This window comes from Vitis riparia, chromosome 12, assembly GCF_004353265.1.
Source record: "Vitis riparia cultivar Riparia Gloire de Montpellier isolate 1030 chromosome 12, EGFV_Vit.rip_1.0, whole genome shotgun sequence".
Lineage (NCBI taxonomy): Eukaryota > Viridiplantae > Streptophyta > Magnoliopsida > Vitales > Vitaceae > Vitis > Vitis riparia.
Genome location: NC_048442.1, coordinates 15,668,127 through 15,688,757, shown reverse-complemented (window position 1 = coordinate 15,688,757; position 20,631 = coordinate 15,668,127). Strand labels below are relative to the sequence as shown.

The 20,631-nt window shown below is 32.3% G+C and overlaps 2 protein-coding genes across 9 annotated transcripts; one reads left to right on the top strand and one right to left on the bottom strand.

The window, feature by feature from the left end:
* Window positions 1-2,910: 2,910 nt before the first annotated feature.
* LOC117926742 (equilibrative nucleotide transporter 3-like) lies at window positions 2,911-7,467 on the top strand. Of its 4 annotated transcripts, XM_034846011.1 has the most exons (11): window positions 2,918-3,016; window positions 3,083-3,169; window positions 3,611-3,678; window positions 3,776-3,880; window positions 4,891-5,046; window positions 5,187-5,330; window positions 5,458-5,563; window positions 6,291-6,457; window positions 6,546-6,706; window positions 6,807-7,065; window positions 7,147-7,467. In XM_034846011.1, exons 3-11 carry the CDS (start codon window positions 3,631-3,633, stop codon window positions 7,252-7,254), a joined length of 1,254 nt encoding a protein of 417 aa, XP_034701902.1. In that variant the 5' UTR covers window positions 2,918-3,016; window positions 3,083-3,169; window positions 3,611-3,630; the 3' UTR covers window positions 7,255-7,467. The 4 variants fall into 4 exon arrangements, with proteins under 4 accessions (XP_034701903.1, XP_034701902.1, XP_034701905.1 ...); XM_034846012.1 differs by having other exon boundaries at window positions 2,911-3,169; window positions 3,608-3,678; XM_034846014.1 differs by lacking the exons at window positions 2,918-3,016; window positions 3,083-3,169 and adding an exon at window positions 3,182-3,290.
* Window positions 7,468-8,617: 1,150 nt separating this feature from the next.
* On the bottom strand, window positions 8,618-10,713 carry LOC117926743 (uncharacterized GPI-anchored protein At4g28100). Of its 5 annotated transcripts, none has more exons than XM_034846017.1 (3): window positions 10,481-10,713; window positions 9,573-10,394; window positions 8,618-9,162 (listed from the first exon to the last, which is right to left on the bottom strand). In XM_034846017.1, exons 2-3 carry the CDS (start codon window positions 10,197-10,199, stop codon window positions 8,818-8,820), a joined length of 972 nt encoding a protein of 323 aa, XP_034701908.1. In that variant the 5' UTR covers window positions 10,200-10,394; window positions 10,481-10,713; the 3' UTR covers window positions 8,618-8,817. The 5 variants fall into 5 exon arrangements, with proteins under 5 accessions (XP_034701908.1, XP_034701910.1, XP_034701909.1 ...); XM_034846019.1 differs by having other exon boundaries at window positions 9,573-10,251; XM_034846018.1 differs by having other exon boundaries at window positions 10,522-10,713.
* Between the last annotated feature and the right edge of the window lie 9,918 nt (window positions 10,714-20,631).

The following is a 20,631-nucleotide window of genomic DNA, read 5'->3' as shown; positions in this document are numbered from 1 at the left end:
TTGAGTATTTTCATTTGATTACTCTTATTTTTATCTCTTTTCTCAAAATCTTGTGCAAATTTTGTTATTGAATGACAAAAGTCAGTTTGTTTTCTTAGGTGGTGATTCTATTTTACCTAATGAACTTGGTGCCACTTATCTTATCTCAATATTGTGTTTATCTTTCAACTTTTTAGTGCTTCAACAATTATGTGTTCATCAAAGCTCAAAAGACCAAGACTTACTTAAAAGGTACCAAATTAAATTTGAGTGAAGGATACAAATTGTGTTTGATTTCCAATGTTCATTCTTATGGTTCTTAGCTTTTCATTTGTTTGCTTCTTATGAATTTAATTCCTAAAGTCTACATATGGAAAGAGGAAATAGAATTAAAATATTATTTTCTAATATTCAAATATTAAACAATCATCTCGAAAAAACATTTCTAATTGATTTAATATAAATTCTTTTTGTTTAAATTATTTTGTATTATATTTTATAAAATATTAAAAAAATTATAATTTACCACCTCACTTACATTGCAAGCGTTTTTTAATTAGTATAATACAAATTTGATAAAAAATATTAATATTTTTTTTCACTTACGGTAATATTTTTAATCAAAGGAACTATCTTAACCATGACATTGTAAAATTATCTAGAATAGACATAATATCCATGGCTTTCCCAAATCTAAAATTTCACTCAAAAATCAAACTTAAAAAGATTTTCTTTCAATGAAGAACAATAGAAGATTGTATATACCTATTATATCAAATTATGCATCAATTTCGTTCTAAAATTCTTAAAGGTGATTAATATGTTCCTAGGGATAGCGGTTTAAAGAATCATATTTCAACTAATTACGTAATTAAAATATCATTTATAACATTTATGAAAACAATAACATACCAAGTAATCAACACTATTCATCAAACCATAAGTATGAAATATGATAGACATGAAATTCTTTGAAATATCAGGAACAAACTTAGTCCCTCTAATTGTTATACTTTCTTCATAGATCTTTGACCAAGACAGTAACACACTAATGATGAAATCGTAAAAATAAAATATAATAAGAGTGAACATAAGAACTCTTAAGCTCACCATACCACTAGAGATAAAGATAAGATATGAAGTTGAGACCCTAGGCTATGGAACAAGACATACTAAGTGGAAGAGGAAGCTCTTAAAAATTCCTAGAATGTGAAATCGTAAGAGAATCTAAAAAAGTGGAAAAAGAGTAAACTAGTTCTTCACATTGAAGTTCAACAAGGTCATATTTTCTAATCCCAATTTGTCCAATCTTAGGGACACTAAAAGATGAATTTAAAATACCAATATGAAAATCATGAATATCTGTCATAAATTTAAGTTGATTAAGAGCTTTAGAAACCCATAGAGGCTTTTTTTTCCCAAGCAAATAGAATTTTGTTTCTTAATGTTTTAGACTCATTCATAAATTTGCTTGTTTTCTTCTTGCTTTGGCTCACATAGAGAATACCTCCTTATTACTACTCCTGCAACTCATACAAGTTGGATTCTAGAGTACTAATCCCTTGTGTCAATTCTTCCAACCCCCACAATTAGTTGTATTGATACTGTGAATGTTTTAGTATTAGTTGAGCCAATGCTTCTATCCCTTTCCTCCCATATGGATATTGGACCAGATGCTAGAGGTTGATTAAAACAGGAACTGGTGAGGCATGAAAGACACTAGAGGAATATTCCAACCATAATCGTTTTCTTAATGATTCTATGTCATCGTTTAGGATAGCTTCTTGTTTTCTGCTTTCCCCGAAGTTGAAGATGAAGCTAAATCACAATTTTTAAATGACAATATATTGATATTAAACACACAAAAAAAAAAAAAAAAAAAAAAATTATTGTATATACCAAAATATATCTTTTACAAAAATGTACATTTTCCTAATTTTCACATTAAGTTCTTTTCTAAGTCATAAACTTTTTAATCAAGAAGGAGATTCTTCAACGAGGAAAAAGATCTAATGATTTCAAAGGAATTGATCGAAGAACTATATGAAGTGAAAATCTCATATATTAAGATAGTAATAAAAGTGACTTATCTCTTAACTTTTTCATTATCACCCCCAAAAACCAAACCCCGCCTTATATAAAATTGTGAGAGTACGATTAACCTATAGATTTGAAATCACTGTTTATATATTGTATTAATCATAATCAATAAGAACAATTCGTAGTCTTAATAAGAGGGGAAATGGTCAAGGATTAATCCGTCCTGAGATATCAAAAAATAACTAAATAGGTATAAAAGTTTTTATTGAGTTTAAAATATAATTTTTAACTTCTTTGAAACCAATCCAAATAGAGACATAATTTTGAAATTCCAAAATTCACATGAATCGTGTCGAATACGAAAGTTTGGCGCCGTGACGGCTGAGGAGAGAGTTGAAAAATTGGAAATGACAAGCGAAGTGTGAACAGAAACAACCTCTGTTTTTGAGGGCAACCCCTCAACTCCAAATCCATATATGGCAACTATTTTAATAAATTATTTCAGTCCAATTGAAGAATCCTATGTAAGTAAAGGTTTGTTTGGCTGATTCTAATTCCATTATTAGGTTCCGTTAAATTTTCGTTTAAATTTTATAGGGAAGTTAGAATTCTTAATCGACCAAATTTGAATATACTTCAATGGCATGGGGAGTTTTTTCAAATTTTTTATTTTTATTTTATAAATGGAAAAAAAAAAATTGAAAACAAAACCAATGGAAATTTGAGCAACTTTTAAGGTACTGAATGCTCATTATTCAATATTATAGATCATTTAAAATGTAGGACTAAAAGATTCAAATAAGGACTTATCAAGTCGTTGACTGGCTGGATAGTGGGCTGTTTGGTCAACATATCCCTTTTAAAAAGATTGGAAATTGTGGATTTTCCTTCAAAATTCAAACATGGAGATTCCATGTGCGTATGAAAGGAAAATATTTTCCAAGAAAATGGTTGAGGAGAGTTTTATTTTCACATTCCATACAAGGGAAGGTTGAGGGTGGACTTCGTTTTCATACTGAAGGGTTTTTATTGTTATTATTGTTTCCTTACAGCTGTATTACAGGTGGGCACACAGAGTGAGATTCTCATAAAGGCCGAAGAATCTGAATCTGAATCTCTTCTGGTTCCACCCTCCTTTGGAGACAAACAGGTAAGTTCATCTCTGGCTCTGGCTCTGGCTCTGGCTATGGTTCTTGTTCGATTTTGATTGTATTCTCATGCTTTTGGGTCTATTGGAATGATGTCTTCGGCCCAAAAACTGGATAATTTCTGTAAGTTTTATCAATGGATTCTTGCAAAATAGAGGGAAAAAAATGGGGGTTTGGCGTCTGGGTTATTTTATTGTTTTGCAGATCTGCAATACCCACTTGTATTTTGTATTGAAGAGTTTTTACATGATTAATGATAGTTGTATTACTACTGTAATTGCTGCTCTGCAAAAGAAAATTGATTGTCTTATCATTATAAGTCAATCTATCTAATAAGAATGATGGTCCCCGCTACTGAATTATTCAACTTGATCTGACATGTTGGTATGTATATATATATTTCAGTTCAATTTTCTCTAATTTTGGGTTTTCCTTTTTATAAGAGCTCCTGGAAGGAATAATCATGTCTGTGCACAATGAAAATGGGAATGGGGCTCCAACTAAAGTTGAGGTTTGGGATTGATGCCATTCAAAATGGAATTTCATTGGTTTTTTTTTTTTTTCTCTGAAAGAGGATCTTTCTAATGTATGATTATTGGCTTTATCAGGGAAAGTATGCTGCAATCATTGTGTGTTGGCTTCTGGGAAATGGATGCCTTTTTTCATGGAACAGCATGCTTACAATAGGAGATTATTATGCTTATTTGTTTCCGGTAATCTGTCATTTTCTTTTTTTCTTTTTCTTTTTTAACAATTGTTTTTTTAGATATATTCATGCAATGGGGTTTCTCGAATGGTATTGGATTCATTTTTATGTATGTTTGATAAGCTATCAAATTTTTTTGTGACAATTTCATGCATTTGGGCATGATTTTTATGCCTCATCTTCACCATATGAAAGCTGTTTTTTCACTTAAATCTTAATTCCCTTTCAAGTTAACCACATCATTCTCCAACACCCTTATTAAAACCAGGTGAGGAAGAGAGCATACTTGAGTTTGAGAACACCCTTATAGAAGTGGAAGAAGGAAGTGACAGAGGGAGAGCATACTTAAGATTGAAATGCTACTGCAAAGGATCCTTTATAACCAAAAAGGCCACCTCTATTTATGGGCATTATAAAATCGCTTACTCTAGAACCTTTCAAATCTTCTAAAATGATTACGGACATTTTTATTCTCTTAGGATTCTAAATTTTTCTGGGTTCAGCACTCTCCCATACGTCCATTCTGAAAAATTTGATGGGGGCATGACAGCAGGCTTTAAACAGAGTTTGGACTTGGTGTATGACAATGATTGCCATAAAAAAAAAATTTCTATCTTCAATGATATTACTGGAAACACTCAATCTCCACTAGAAACTCGCCAATTTATTGCTGACTGGTATTTCTTGTGTTTTTTTACCATCCTGGGGAGTATCTATGATGAAGAGTCTTCTTTCTATTCCTGCTGTCTAATGGTGGTTTAGCTTTACTAGTACATAGAGTTAAGGCAGTGGAATGTGATGCTTTCTCAAAAACTACCAAATTCTTCATGATTTTCCTGAAAATATTTATTAACTCTCAAATTCTTTTGTGTATGAAAGTGTCCCTGTAACTTTTCTATAATTTTTGAATCCTGAGATAACCTAACTATGATTTATATAGGTGTATTGAATAGTTGTTATTGGTATACTGCAGAATTACATAAGTGATTGATTGTATAATTTTTCTTCCTTGTGCAGGACTACCATCCTTCAAGGGTCCTTACCCTAGTATATCAACCATTTGCACTTGTAACAATTGCAATATTGACATACAAAGAAGCAAAAATCAATACTAGACTACGAAACTTATTTGGATATACACTTTTCTTCATAAGTACCCTTTTAGTCTTAGTTGTAAGTATCGTTGTCTTTTCAATTACTGTATTTTCCTAAACTGTAGTTGATCTTTTGGCTAAAATACCTTCTTAGTTTCAATTACGAAATTGATCTTTTGAGCCCGTGACGGAGCCACCTTTCCTCTGTTTTTGTCATAGTTGGACTTAGCTACATCTGGGAAAGGAGGACTTGGGACTTTCATTGGAATTTGTGTCCTTAGTGCTGCTTTTGGATTAGCAGATGCTCATGTTCAGGGTGGGATGGTTGGAGACCTCTCTTTCATGCTTCCTGAATTCATGCAAGTCAGTATCTGTGATTAGCCTTTTCATACTCTTCACTAATATTTGTTTTCTTCTTTTTCTTTTTTCTTTTTCATATTTATCTGATATGTTTATTTATTTTTGAATCTTGTGGTTTCAAAATCTTCAGTCTTTCCTTGCTGGTTTGGCTGCATCAGGGGCTATAACCTCTGGTTTGAGGTTGATTACAAAAGCAGCATTTGAGAATTCAAGGGATGGCTTTCGGAAAGGAGCCAGTATGTTCAAATTCCCATATTTTTTTAACTGTTTACTTCTCATAATCACATTATACTATACTTATTATATGTACAAAATGAAGAATTCCTGCAAGTGTTTTTATACTGGATTTCTATCAATAATGTAAATGAGAATTAGATCAGAAATGAGTCGACGATTCTCTTTAAACAATTTAATAACATGATTTCATGGGTTGGCCCCCTTTTAATTTCATTTGCCTTGCTTTGAGGAATGCCAAAGTCTAAGATAGAACATTGTGCAGTCATGATTAAATTTCCCAATGTGGTATCAAGTTCTGGTTCCAACAAGGAGCATTATGCAGTTGTAATCCTTTATTTGATTGTAATTTTATTGTGTTTACCTGAAATCAGGATTTCTAATTTTCTTGCTAATATTCTGATTATATAGAGATTAGGTCCTTTAGGCTTCATACAACTAGTATTCTCTTTTCTTTTTATTTTTCCTTTTTTGATAGGTAAATTTATACAACTAGTATCTCTTGTTCAACACTTTCAGGTTTAAGAGTTGTAATCATCTGTACATGTTTTTCCTTTGAATTATCTTATACCATCAACATATAATTCAATTTTGTAGAACTGCTCTGAGAGATTTTTGTTAATCCAAGCAATTTACGGTTTCATCTCTTTCATTTAACAGTAAAACCGGTCTTGAGCTTTCTAGTCTTTTATCTATAGAACACTTATTTCGTTGTTTCTTTTGTGGCAGTATTGTTCCTTTCCATATCGACATTCTTTGAGCTGTTTTGTGTTATTCTCTATGCATTTGTCTTTCCAAAGCTACCAATAGTGAAGTACTTCCGTGCAAAGGCAGCCTCTGAAGGATCCAAAACTGTTTCAGCTGATCTTGCAGCTGGTGGCATCCAAACAACTGGGGTATAGATATTTCTTTAGATATGGAACAAGATATATCAAGTAATCAATTATTTCGGTCTTTGGTCTCATCTTGGAACTATTTTTGCAGGCTGAAAAAGACCCAGAACAACCCGAGCGCCTAAGCAACAAACAGTTGTTACTTCAGAACATAGACTATGCGATCGATCTATTTTTGATATACATTTTGACATTGTCTATTTTCCCTGGATTCTTGTCTGAAGATACTGGATCACACAGCTTGGGTTCATGGTGAATAATAATTGAAATCATTTCAAATGATAGTCCATGGAACTTGTTTCTACTTAGTGATTTTTAAGCTCTTATTTTTCAATATTGGTTGGTATTTCAGGTATTCCCTTGTTCTAATTGCCATGTACAATGGATGGGATCTAATTGGGAGATACATTCCGCTCATTAAATGCATAAAGTTGAAGTCGCGAAAAGGACTCATGATAGGAATTCTCACCCGTTTCTTGCTCATACCAGCATTCTATTTCACTGCCAAATACGGAGACCAGGGCTGGATGATAATGCTGACATCCTTCTTGGGATTAACCAATGGTTATTTCACAGTCTGTGTTCTTACAGAAGCACCAAAAGGGTATAAGGTAAGTTGATTCAGGCAATTCTTGGTTGAGTTTTTATTCAAATCTGGGATCGATCTTCCTTATGGGATTTTGGTTATGTAGGGACCCGAACAAAACGCATTGGGAAATATCCTCGTGTTTTTTCTCCTTGGAGGACTGTTTGCAGGGGTAACAGCTGACTGGTTGTGGCTCATAGGCAAAGGATGGTGACCGTTGATTACTGTTCAACACGGGACAACGGTAAAGATTTATACTTATATTTTATAGATCAGTGATGAATAAATGGATGGCAAAGTAGTCAATTCTTTATTTGAAGTCTGGATTGGTATGTACATTGTTCTGTTTTCAGAGTTGTAAACAATCAACTGGTTTACAGGTTTATATCTAATCGGCACAGTGGTATATTTCATCTGTTTGCTCTCAGATTTTTTCCTTGATTTGTTTCCTTCTTTCACGCTAAAATGGAAAACAAAGTGCAGGAAAATCTCCTCAATGACTGGTTTCTCTTGTTCCTTGGAGTGGGTTCGGGTTTACCGTGTTGGAACATTGGATCATAATTATGATTTTCACTTTAACTTCTACCTTCGGTAAAAAATTATCATAAAGAGGATATGGAATTCATCAATAATTAAGATTTTGACAAAAGGTTATCATGATGTGACGGGGTTTATTAAACCTAGTGCTTTGGGCGTGAGGGCATGAAAATGAAATCGTGGAATATCATTCTCTTTCCTTTTTGTTCATTTATTTACTTTAACAAAAGATGAAAAGAAAAATGAAAACGATGGCATTTTCATTAAAATATGTGCAATTTAGGGATGTAGATATAAAAAAGGTATGATTATTTCACCTATATCTATCATATCAACATCATGACACATTCTTTTATTATCTGTTGCCATATTGAATTTTCACTTAGGTTCTTCTAAAGCATTCTTTAGTTTTTATCTTTCATAATGAGTTCACGTGTTATTTCCCCAATGATAAAGATTACAATCATTCTTAACAGAAAATATTATTTGAATTTTCGTAACCGTATTTACATGAATATAGTTTTCTTTTCTGACCTTATTCTTATGGGCGCTATTCATGGTTCGTGTTCATAAGAATGCAAACTTCCATTTATAACGTCCGCTTCAAATCCTATATCATACTTATATTTGGAATTTTTTTCTTTTGGATTTATGGATTTGCTCTACATTTTACTCTCAAACCCACTCTCTCTCTCACTGCATTGAGACATATATTTAACCGCAATTCTCTCTTGAGCATGTGAAACCATGTTTAAAAACAGAGACCGCCATGTGAAGTGAGCTGTTAAAACACACTCCCCTTTGTTTCTTTCTGGGTTTTGTTTTCTTTTGTCTTGTCGATGCTTTAGGACCAACATACTCAGTAGTCCTAGGGACCTGCTAACCTAAAAGCTCACATCTTAGTAATAGTATTAATAATGTACGCTATAACCATATTATTATAATCTGCACCGCACCATAATCTAAGCTGATCCCTTCTATCATCTCTTGCATTGAAAAGTGAATCACGATGCAAATATGAAAAAAAATTGAGGTAAAAGTGAGAAAAATGAAAATATAGAATTGGAAATGGTAAAACCGTAAATGTGTAAAAGACCGAGGTGTGAAAACTGATTCTGAACCGAGGCGAAATTTACAGTGAGGCAAGGAAAAAGACAAAAACGACCCCGCTTGCCCGTTTGTCTAGTAGCTTCACGTGACCCGACAGCATATGCGAGGCCACGGGAGAAAGAAGCCAGACTCAACAAGACATAAAAAGGAGCATGATTAGGGGCAAAATCGGAAATGAAAAAATGGGCAACGACGAGAACGGTGAAATCGTTGTGGATGACGACGACGACGACTTTTCGAATTGCAAAGAATCGACGGCCAACGGCATGTTCTCCTGGTCTGGGCTGCACTTGGACTCGTGTGGGGGGTGCGCACTGTACATGATGGCGCGCAATACAGCTGACACTGTGGGAATGTACGCTGTTTTGTTCCTTGCTAGCAGCCAAGTAAGCCCCATGAGCTGGCAGTCCCTGCTGAACATTTTGCTCGCCCTATCGCCGCCTTCTTCCGTTCCGTTTTTGCCATCGCCTTTTAGCTGCAACGGAAATCATCACAAGGGCATTTCAGACCTTTTGTGGTAATTGTCAAATTGAAGAAAAATGCTAAATTGCACGGGTGGGGAAGTGCAAGTTAGTGGGTGGTGGAGTGAACAGGCAATGATGCGCCTGATAGAGAGTCATTTTCCAGTCTCCACCAGAATGACTTTGGTTCGTTTCGCAAAATGGCAAATGAGACCTGAAGCTACAAAAATGACTTCATTTTGATCCATGTGATAGTATCACTACCCGATATTATTCAAAATTGTGGTATTTTTAAAAATAAATGGTATGATTTTATTTTGAAGTTAATTGAGATTGTAGAGTAAACGAATGATGAAGACATTTTTGTTAGGTTAAGAGAAATTGGATTAGGTTGATTCGAGACTGGAGTCATCGGAGGACTGACCTTCTGGAGGGCACCGAGACACTTGGTGCAGCCGGAGTAGGAAGAATTCCGGCAATTTCGCTCTAGATTCTTGACGGCGGCGGTAGGAGTGGCGTTCCGGTAGGATGAAATGTTGAACGCTGCGGGGCAACTGAGGGAGGTAATCTGGTGGAGGCGAATACCGCAGAAGCAGAGGATCGCATCGCAGGTGGCGTTGGGCTGAGGAATGTGGATGTTGCGACTCTGGAGCGAGCTCTGAAGCGAGTTAACACACTTCTGCGAGTCGTCAGGCATCATTGGGAGATCGGAAGACGCCGGCGCCGGAGCAGCGACCTGGAGCGCCGACCGAGCGTGAGCAGCGAAGAGCCAGGCGGCGAGCACTGGACAGCACCGGCTCCGATCAAGGTTTCTGCCACAGGCGTCATTCACGCCACCGAAAAGCTCCGCGGAGAGGTCCAGCCGACACGTTTGCGTTTCCGTCTGAACCGGAAATGCCGGAACTGTGTTTGGCGTGGAGTAATCCCCCGGTTTCATTGGTTGCTGGTGAGAATCCGCCGGCTCAGCCAGCAGTCCAGCCAAAGATGGCTCAAACAGACATAACACAAACACCAAACACACGAAACTAACCGCACACGACGAAATCTCCATTCCACTTCTCCAAAGCACACCACTACTTTCACACAAACCGAGTTACATCAACCTGAGAGATTCGCGACCGTTTGGTTTGTCAACCTCCGTTACAAAAAGAAACGAAAATCACCTGGAACTCGAAACAAACCAAATGGGACGCCTTTGAATCAACTTTCCGAGAAAGCACTTGATTTTCTCGGAAAAAATGGACGTCTAAAGAAAACGACAACGGATTCAGGAGATATTCAACAAAACGATTTGCAGGAAAAGCAGCAGAGGACACAAATGAAGAAACTTACACAAAACAATTCTGAATGATGAATAGAAAAAAGCTTCTCACCGTCCCTCTCTCCCTACTTTCTTTTCGTATGTTTAGCCTCCCATAGGAAAATGATGAGTTTAGAGGCAACACAAAACGCTCCGAGTTCACGAAAGAGGCGAAAGGACAATAATTTATATTATAATTGTGGAGAGAGTGAAAAAGGAGAGCAGAAGAGGGAGAGAGAAAGGGAAAGAGATTCGTTTGGTGGAGACCTGGAAGGAGAGAGATGGGCTTTTGATTGGAAAAAGGGTGTCTGAGGATTTGGCAGCTTGTGGCGTCTCTTTCTTTTTCATTCTCTGTCCTTCTGCTCTCTTCCTCTTTGTGCTTATTCCACTCGCTTGTATGCCATTGTCGTCATACTCGCTTGTTCCCTACCCCATGTGAAAATAACAGTAGGTGTCTTTAACCCTTATTTTATTATTATTATTTTTATTTTTATTTTCCTTCTCCTTTTCTTTTCTTTTTTGGCCATTATAAGATGGTTTTTTGTCATTCTAAGATGGATTATACTATTAATTGATGTAAATGTTTTGTCACGGGCTTGTTGATAAATTAAGCTTTAAGTATTTTTTGAAAACTATTTTTAAAAATATTTTCAATTAAAACATAATTATGTTTATATTCTTACCCATGCATAACGCTCTTGTACATCTATGGATTTTAGACTACTAAAAAAAACAGAATAATTAACAATATGTTTGGTCTTTGAAAAAAATATATATAAAAAATTATATACTATTTTAAATTCATTTAACATATTCTAATCAATATAAAGATTAAAAAATTTTGAAAATATATAAATTTTTATTTAAGTTTAATTGTATTTTATTTTTATTAAAAATATATTGTATTTTAAAATAAATTTAAATATTTTTAGTTGTTTCTTGGATGACATTAACAATAATTGAAAATATGGAAAATCTTTTGAAAAGCTTAATATTATAAGTAAGAATAAGTTGAGAAAATTATTTTTATATTTGAATAGAAAATAATTAAAAACAATTCTTAAAAAAATTATTTTAAAATATATTTTCAAACATATTTTCGAACAAATCCTAATTATTTTTATAATTAAGATTTATTCTTACTCATGGTGGCATTCTCTATACAAATTTGATTTTAGATTATTGAAAAAATTAAGATGTGACGTTTCACATCATATATAAATAAAAGTTTATAATATTGTATAAGTACGAGTCATTTTTAATCATGTATATTTGTTTTAAAGTCTCGAAAGTTCAATAAAATTAGAATGGATAATATTTATAAAATTGAGAATGAATTATTATAAATAATGTATCGATCTTTAATTCAACAGTAGAGTTTGAATTTTTAACTAAAGTTTATTCTTGAAAATAATTAAAAAATATTATCGGTCTCATAAATATTGGCACAAAATCACACTGCAGATTCGCTTGTACTAAATAGATTTCACAAGGATGAAGGTGGCTCACAGCTTCTTTCAATGCACAAAATAAGGGCAATTCTTACTATTTTTCTCCATTCCACTAGGTGAGTAGCTCGTGAAACAACAGGCTCCCTAACCCTAAGTATATATACACACACTTCACCCACTGCCCTTACTATTCTAAGGAGGAAAAAGCTACATCCGCTGTCCTAATTTTCCACTCCCATGGTCCCTACCCGGCACGGTCTCTTTCCCTCCTTTCCATTATTCAAACCTACAATCAAAATACCACCCTTATATGAATGTCTTTTTCTACTCATAATTCCATGACTAAGTTTATCTTTCGTTTCAAGATTTCACCAAACTTTTGAAATCATAGTAGTTTTCAATTTTTGTCCTTTCAAATTATTAATTGGAAAATAATTGTGAATATTATATTTATAACATGTTTTCAATTTTTTATTTTTGAAATATGATTACAAAAATAAAAATAAAGGTATGAGGTTGTTTAATAACAGTTTTCGGGAATAATTTTTTATTTTTTAAAACAAAGAAAACGTTTGCTAATCAAAATACTGTTTTTTATTTTCTGTTCTCAAAAACAAAAAATAAAGTGTTTTAAGAGAATATTTTTTAATTTTTTTTACTTATTTTTTTAGAGTTGTTTTTAAAAATAATTATGTAAACATGTATAATCTAGACATCAAAAATTATTTTTAAGACTTATTAAAAATATTTGTAAGTTCATAAATAGATTTATGTTTTACAAAATATTAAAAAATATATATTTTAAATTATTTTTAGAACTATTTTAAAAAATAGTTATCAAAGAGATCATAATTTCTTTTAATTTTCAACTTCAATGAAAACAAATTTTAAAGCCAAAAATAATGATATCACGATTGGTTATCTTAGTAATAAACATAAAAAAGGTAAAAAATACTAAAAAATGATGAAACATTATAATGTTATATATGCATAAATTAACTTAAAAGTATCAAACATATTTAAAAATATAAAAATAGTTATAAAGAATTAAATTAATTTTATGGGTTTTTATTTATTTAGATGAGGTTTTGTTGGTTTTTCTATTTTCATTTTCACCCCCGCCAAAAAGTAATTAAAGAAAGAAGGAAATATATAAAATAAAAAAAATAAAAAAATTGGAGAAAAAGAAAATTGAGAATGAGAATGGCCTGGGAGGAGAGGGCATCTAAAAGATTTGACAAAAATAAATAAATAAATAAATAAAAATATATATATATATATAAAAAAAATGGAAGCAAAAAAAATTGAGAACAAAATAGATAATGGCCTTGGGGGAGGAGAGGGCATCTAAAAGTTTTGACATTTCTCAGTGAAAACTCATGCGGGCGGCCGTATCTGTATGACTGAAGCGAGTGGTTAGGTACCTCTTCTCAGACAACGCTCCCTCCGTGACAGCCTTTTCTTTTTTTTATAGATAATTTAAACAAATCATCCAACTACTATATATATATATATATATAATATTTATTTATTTTTGAAAGATCGAAAGCACATTGGTCTTTGGATCTCCAACCCACATGAGCATAAGGAATGGGTCACTCCCTCGCTGTTCTACCCTGCCAAATACTCAAAACGGTGTCGTTTCAATGTACCCAGCCAATCCGAAAAGTTTACTTTTCTTTTTCAATCTGAATTTTGCTTTTTCTTAAAGATTTTTTTTTTTACTGTTTAAAAGGGCACATTTTTTATTTACAATAAAGTGCTTTTGAAGAGTTTTGGGAATTCTCAACCTTTTATCCCTTAAAGCTATACATTTTGGACCCCTTGAAAAGTGTTTTTTTTTTTTTTTTTCCTTTTGCTTTATAATTATTTAAAAAAAAAGTAGTTTCAAATGGAATTTAGAAATTATGAATTTAGTGAAAATTTAAAAATTGTTCATCAAAAATATTATTTTAATATAAATTTTAAAATCATATTTTGAAACTATAGTTTTAATTTTTACAAAATTCATATTTTTTAAAATGTATTGTCATTATGCAAAAAAAAAAAAAAAAAAAAAATTAAATAATGGTTTTAAAAAAGACCTCTATATTTTATTAACTTAAATTAATATATTGAATAAATTAAAAGTGCTTGTATAATGATTTTAAAAAATATTTTTAACCGCGTTCAGAATTTTAAAAGCTATGCCAAGCATTACATTTTTTAACTAATATAAATTTAGGAAGAAATTGATTGTTGAAAGAATCACATCAAAAACGGTGCCGTTTAGCAATCACTAACCGAAGAATCAGCCCCATTTTCAAAGTAGTCTTCATGCTCCCCACTCCACAGTCCCTATAATATGACATGACATGACACATGTTTTGCTAACGCAAGCAAGCAAGCTCCCATCACCATTCTTTTGATTTGAAAGTCGTTCAAAACGGTGTCGTTTAACAATAATCAAATTTCTTTATTATATTCGAAAGGACAAAAGATGACACACACCCAAGTAGGTACAGCATCACACAATCACCACAACAGATAGAAAACTACAAAAAAAAAAAAAAAAAAAAAGGAAAAAAATTGGAAAAAACGGAAGAGGGGTTTTTCAATGGTGTTTGGTTGGGTACCATGATACAAGTTGCCACCAATCAAACGCCACCACGTGGTCACAAAATAGTGCTATTTCTTTATTCTTGGGGTATTTTTTAATTTAAATTCTAGAATTATTTTTTAATATTTGAAATATTTTTTTCCTTAAGTCTAAAGTCAGGTAGCATATAGAATCATTAAAAAAGAATAAGAGTCTAAGGACAAACCATGAAGCGCCAATCAAGCAGAAAATTATTCCACCAAAAAGCTCACAGTCCCCACAAAAAAATATATATATATTTTTTTCTGATATCTTTTTCTGGGTTGGAAAAAGAAAAAGGCTGTAGCTTTTCATGATCCATATTTTTATGGTAGAGAGATGAGTATATTTTATGAAGGATTAGGTTTAGGTTTGGAGAAGTGGGGAGAGGTGAGTGGGGTTTTGGTAAATGAGCTTGGAAAGTGCAGAGAAAAAAAGGTGTCATCATGGTGTTCGGTTACCCACAGGAGTTGACGACCCCCAAACACGCCTTCCAAACCAGGCCACCATGGCGGTGACTTTGGTTTCTTTTCAGTTTTCACACATTTCGGCTGCAAAAAGCCTGTCACTTGTTTGGTTTCAACTTCTATTTTATTTCCCAAAAATTTTTAGTCACTTTTTGAAGATGGAGATCACTTAATGAAACTTTTGTTTTCTTATGTGAACAAATATCATTTTATTTTTGAAGGGTTGTTTTATTTACTGATCTAGTTTTTTTTTTTTTTTTTTTTTTTTTTTTTTTTTATGTTTATTTTAAATGACAAGGAAAAGAGGGATGGAAGTGGGTTGGTGGTGGTGGTGACCATGGGATAACTTCGTTGGTAGGTAAAGAACTTTGATATGGTGGTGGTGGTGGTGGTGGTGGTGGAGGTGGTTGTTGTGTCAAAGGAGTGGAGCGGTGGCGCAAGGTGTGAGTGAGTTCTTGAAATTTGTATGGATTCATGGCCTCAAAAAAGAGTTGTAAGTGTTTATTGGTTTATACTTTTTTATGATTTTACTTGATTAATTAATTAAAGGGAAAATTTGATTTACCCGAGCAAAATATAAATATACCCAAACATATTTATCTTCGAAACGGGTAAAAATAAGTACCGTAAAAAATCCAAAACCAACCATGAAAAAAAATAAAATAAATAAAAAATCATGAATTTGAGTCATATAATTGTCACCTTGCACCAAAACCTTCAAAGAAAAGACAAAACCTTTGTAAATTTACAAAAATCTACATGATATATATAACAAGTATAAATCTTATAAATTTAAATTTTTTAAAAAATTTATATTTTAAAATTAATATATACATCAATTCCTAGAACGATGAGGGACAAGTTGAGCTCCCTAATTAAGATCCTTTTTATACCTTTTCCACATATTTTTAAATAAAAAAGTTTATTTGATTAAAAAAAGATTATCTTATTTGATGACAATAATCAATGAATACCAAAAAATTGCTTATTTCATTTGACTTATTTGTAATAGGTTGAGGTTTCAATAAGGTAATTTTTGGGACAATTTATTTCTAAATTAATAAGTAAATAATTTTATCATTATATAGAAGTAATTTTTTTTTTCCTTTTAAGCCAAAATGAAATCCAACAGGCTATTCCAAAAATCCTTGATTAGGGCCCCCATAACAATTTTTGGTGATGGGTCATTTACAACTCTCATAGTGCTCAATGGGCCCAAAAAAAAATTCTAGAAAACCCATCAAAATGCCACATTGGTGATGGCATGTGTTGATTGAAAGGAAACATTATTCTAATGCCCATATAGTCAAGGCCCTAAGATAAAAGTGGTTCAAAGATCACATGAACCATCAATGACCACCCAATTTTACCTGCCCCCATTGACATTCCTTCAAACATTTACAAGGTAACAAAAGTCAAGAGCAATAACATTATTGGTTCATTTTCATCATGATAATATGATTATATATAGTGGGCCAATACTCCAAACATAACCTAATCTTTTCCAAATTAGTGTCACAAAATTTGATGCAAAAGAACATAGATTTTTCTTTTGCTAAAAGGGAGATAAGAAGAAGATAAAAGAAGAAACAATGTGATGCTGATGGTGAATGTGCTGCCTTTTCATAAAGCCATCCTCTTTACTAACTTTGACAACTATCAACAATCTCAAAAGCAAAATAAATTCAAAATCATTAGAATGAAGTGGGCAAGAAAGTTGGGGTGATGGAATGCCATGAAGTTGGTAACTTTTCAAAGCAAACCACAATTATACAAAGCTGCTTTTCATTATATTTGTTTATAAATAAGTATACAATATCAACCACTTCAATGTGCTATCAAATGACTCAACTCCACCATTGAAAAACACATGCATTGGCACTCTTGGTGGCTTCCAAGGATGGGGTAGGTGATGAATTCTTCCTATTAAGATATGGATTTGTTGGGCTTTTTTCTTTTTTGTTACATTATCATACATAAAGCTTTTTGAGGATCTTGGTGCCTTTTCAATCCAGTGATCATTTGCTCCAGTGTAGTATCTATCCAGTACTAAACAAAAAGGTTTGAGCAATAAATAATTACAAGCAACATTATCACTATATATAAAGAATCAATAAGTGGATGCCCCATCAATTATACTTGATCTAAAGTCAAGGTTTCATTAATAAGAAGTATGAAGCCAAGCAGGCTCAAGAAAGGGCCGTGACCCCAGCAGAAAACAAAAGTAGAAGAGTGAAATCAGCACCAGTTGGCCACAATGGCCTTTGGGGAAAAGCTCAACGGCAAGCTACCACAATCACTTTAGTTGGTCTGTTGGGTTCTTTCATAAGTTCATAGATCATTTTCTTCACATCAACTGTTATACTTCACACACATATATTAGATGATTTGCTCTTTATAAGTATTATAACGTTATAACTTAAAAGATTTGGAATGTCATATTTATGTTTCCATATATATAGATATAACATTCTCGTTGTTATGGTCTGTGATGACCTTGTTGTTTTTGGTTCGATCTTAAGAGCTTTAAGACATGTTTATATATACTAAATGAGAAAGGATACGACACATCAAATAATACCACTATGTGACAAGTGACAACTTGAATATTACGTTTAGGCATGCCATTTTCATGTCATTGAAGAGGTACTTATTGAACTTTTTATCTCTAATTCTCTATCACTGAAAATGAACAGTAAAATTTAGGTTGTTAGATGAGGATACAAACAATCACAAAGTTAGGAAATGAATCGAGGGAGGGCAAAATATAAAAATATATTTTGAAGGAGGCATACATGAATGAAATAAATCATGTGGTGTACAAATCTTTGCATGCTTGTGTACAAAGATTTCTTCTAGTTTTATATATGTTAGATGTGTACCACACACCTCAAAACCAAAATCTATATATAGCAAAGTGTAAAACCAAAATATTGTTGGAAGATTGCCAAAACCCACCTTTTTTTTTGGTTGATAGGCAGATTGTCAAAACCCACTTTGCCTAGCTTGTCCCACATTTCCTGGGAATAGGAAGAAAGTGGCTTGTTTTACTTTGCACTACCTTCAATATGTTGGTGGCTTGTGAAGAGGCCCAACCCACTCGTGGGATTTTGAATATGCCCCAATTGGATCCACTTTTTGTTGGGGACAAATGACATTTAGTCTTAATTAAGACATGTGAGAATAGTATTTCTTCACAATAATGACAACATAATGAGAAAAAGGCAATAGTAATCCAATCCTATGTAATTAAAATGACACTAAATATAAATATACCAAGAAAAAAACCTTTATAAAGGAGGGGATAACTCATGAAGAAAATTTATTTTATATATTTTGATAAAAATGGGAGTACAAATTCTCGCTAATTTATTCACCCTTGAAAACAAATGAAACATATATCAACGAAGAACCTTTAAGTTACAAAAGCTTTTTCAAAAGGCTAATGAACAAACCTTTATGTTCTTTCTTGAATTCAAGGATGATACTTGAGAAAATTAATCCTTATTTTTTTTTTCTCTTTTTTCTCTCCCACCATTTATCTTATTCATTTTTTCAATAATTACAAAAGAAATGCTAAACACCGCTTATATTTGACTTAAAAAAAAACCCAAGACAATAACCCAACATAGACTTAAGAAACTCTTTATAGGTTGGATTAATCTAATTCCAGTGATGGAGTCAGGGAGTGTTTAGGGGGGCAAATGCCCTTCATGAAATTTTGCGAAAAAGTATTATTGGTAGTAGGAATTGAACCATAGTCTTCAATTTTCAAGATACTAACTACCTTTTCATCAAATTGCTCAAGAAGTTTGATATTGTTTTATCCCTTTTGAATAAGTTCCTTTTAATGTCCCCTTCAACCACTTTCTTGGCTTCGCCCATATCTAATCCAATGCTTTTTGCTCCTCTTCATCGAGGGCAAAACCATATTTAAGAACAGTTTTTCTAACATATACGATTTTTTCTTACATATATTATTGCTTCAAAAGGTTAAAGTGTGTATATAATTAAAAAGTTTGAAAAAGAAAAGGAATAAAGGAAGCCAAACCCAATTCTGAAACCTCAATCAACATAGATTTGATTGGTATATATGGATATGGGGAAACTTGACAAAAAGTAAAGGGAGGAGGGGGTGTGTTTACAAACTAAAATCGGTGTCCGTATTCCAAATTTGAAAGGATAGGTGAATGTGAAACCAAAGGTAAGGCGTAAGGGAAGAGAATAATGAATTGAAACTGATGACCCTGAAGAAACAAATAGAAAAAGTGCATGCAGCCCATAAAAGGCCAGCAATAATGAGAGGACCTGGAGAAAAGTCAGCATAGTAGACAAGCTGTATGATGATTAAAAGTCCCTTGCATTTTTCTTCTAATCATTTGCATTTAACACGCAATGATAGAATTAGTTGAGAATTAAATTCATTTTTGTGTGGACCAAATTAATGCAAGTAATCAATCTCCACCATCATTGAAGATGATAAGGCTTTTGTCTCCTGCTATTTCCTTTTCAATGAATGATTAGGTCCCACAATGTAATTTCACGTAGAAGTTGCAGCATGTGGGTCTTATCCAAGCAGAAATAATTGCATCAAAACAGGCTAATCTTCAGAAAATGGAAGTCATGCATTTAAGTCTACAAATCCGCCCAGAGCGTGGAAAATATGGAAAATTTGGCGTGTTTATCCGACGAAGCCCCGACGGATGGGAAAGAGTCAAAAACTACGTCTTTGTGCCCAAAATAAGCCAAAAGTAAAAAAAATAAAAATAAAAAAGTATAATGTAACAGCTACCATTCCCACCTAGCTTCCACAAGCATTGAGGCTTTTTTGCATGTTCATTTGTTTGTGTGGTTTTTTTTTTTTTGAAAAGTGTATATTCATGTACTCGTTTAGAAATATATGTGATATGAAAACTTTTTTTTTCTTCACATTTTTAATAATATAATAGGATATTAGAATATTTATTGTTTTATATTCTTTAAAATTAAAAATAATACAAAATATTAGGACAGTTTGGTACTATATATTTTTTAAAACAACTTTTTGTTCTTTAAAAAAGAAAAGAAAAGAAAACACGTTTAATATTCAAAAACTAGAAAATTATTTTGAATTCTTAAAAATAGAAAATAAAGTATTTTTAAAAATATCTTTTAATTCTTTTAAATTATTTTAAAAACTAATTGTACAATAAGAAAAATAATTAAAAATAGAATGTTATAGATAAAAGTTATTTTTAAAATATATTAAAAATATGAAAAACAAGTTAAAAACATTTTAGATCCTGATAAACATTTGTTCTATAAAGCATCAATGAATATTTTCCAAAAACTAATTTAAAAACCGGTTTTTTAATACTATTTTTAAAAATAGTTACAAATAGGCTTTAACTTTTAATGATACATGCATTACCTTTAATTTGAAAGTGTATGAAATAAGTTTAGGTTTTATTTTATTTTACTTTATTTTATTATTTTATTATTTTCAAAAGTACATATCAACAGTTCTTTTTTTTTTTCAAATTCTTTTTAAAATATAACCGACACATTTCCTTTTTTTTTTTTTTTTTTGACCTTTTCCGTGACGATTGTTGCAACCTGCAAGGAAAAAAAAAAAGCCTGCATGCTAAGACAATACTACACTTTTTGGG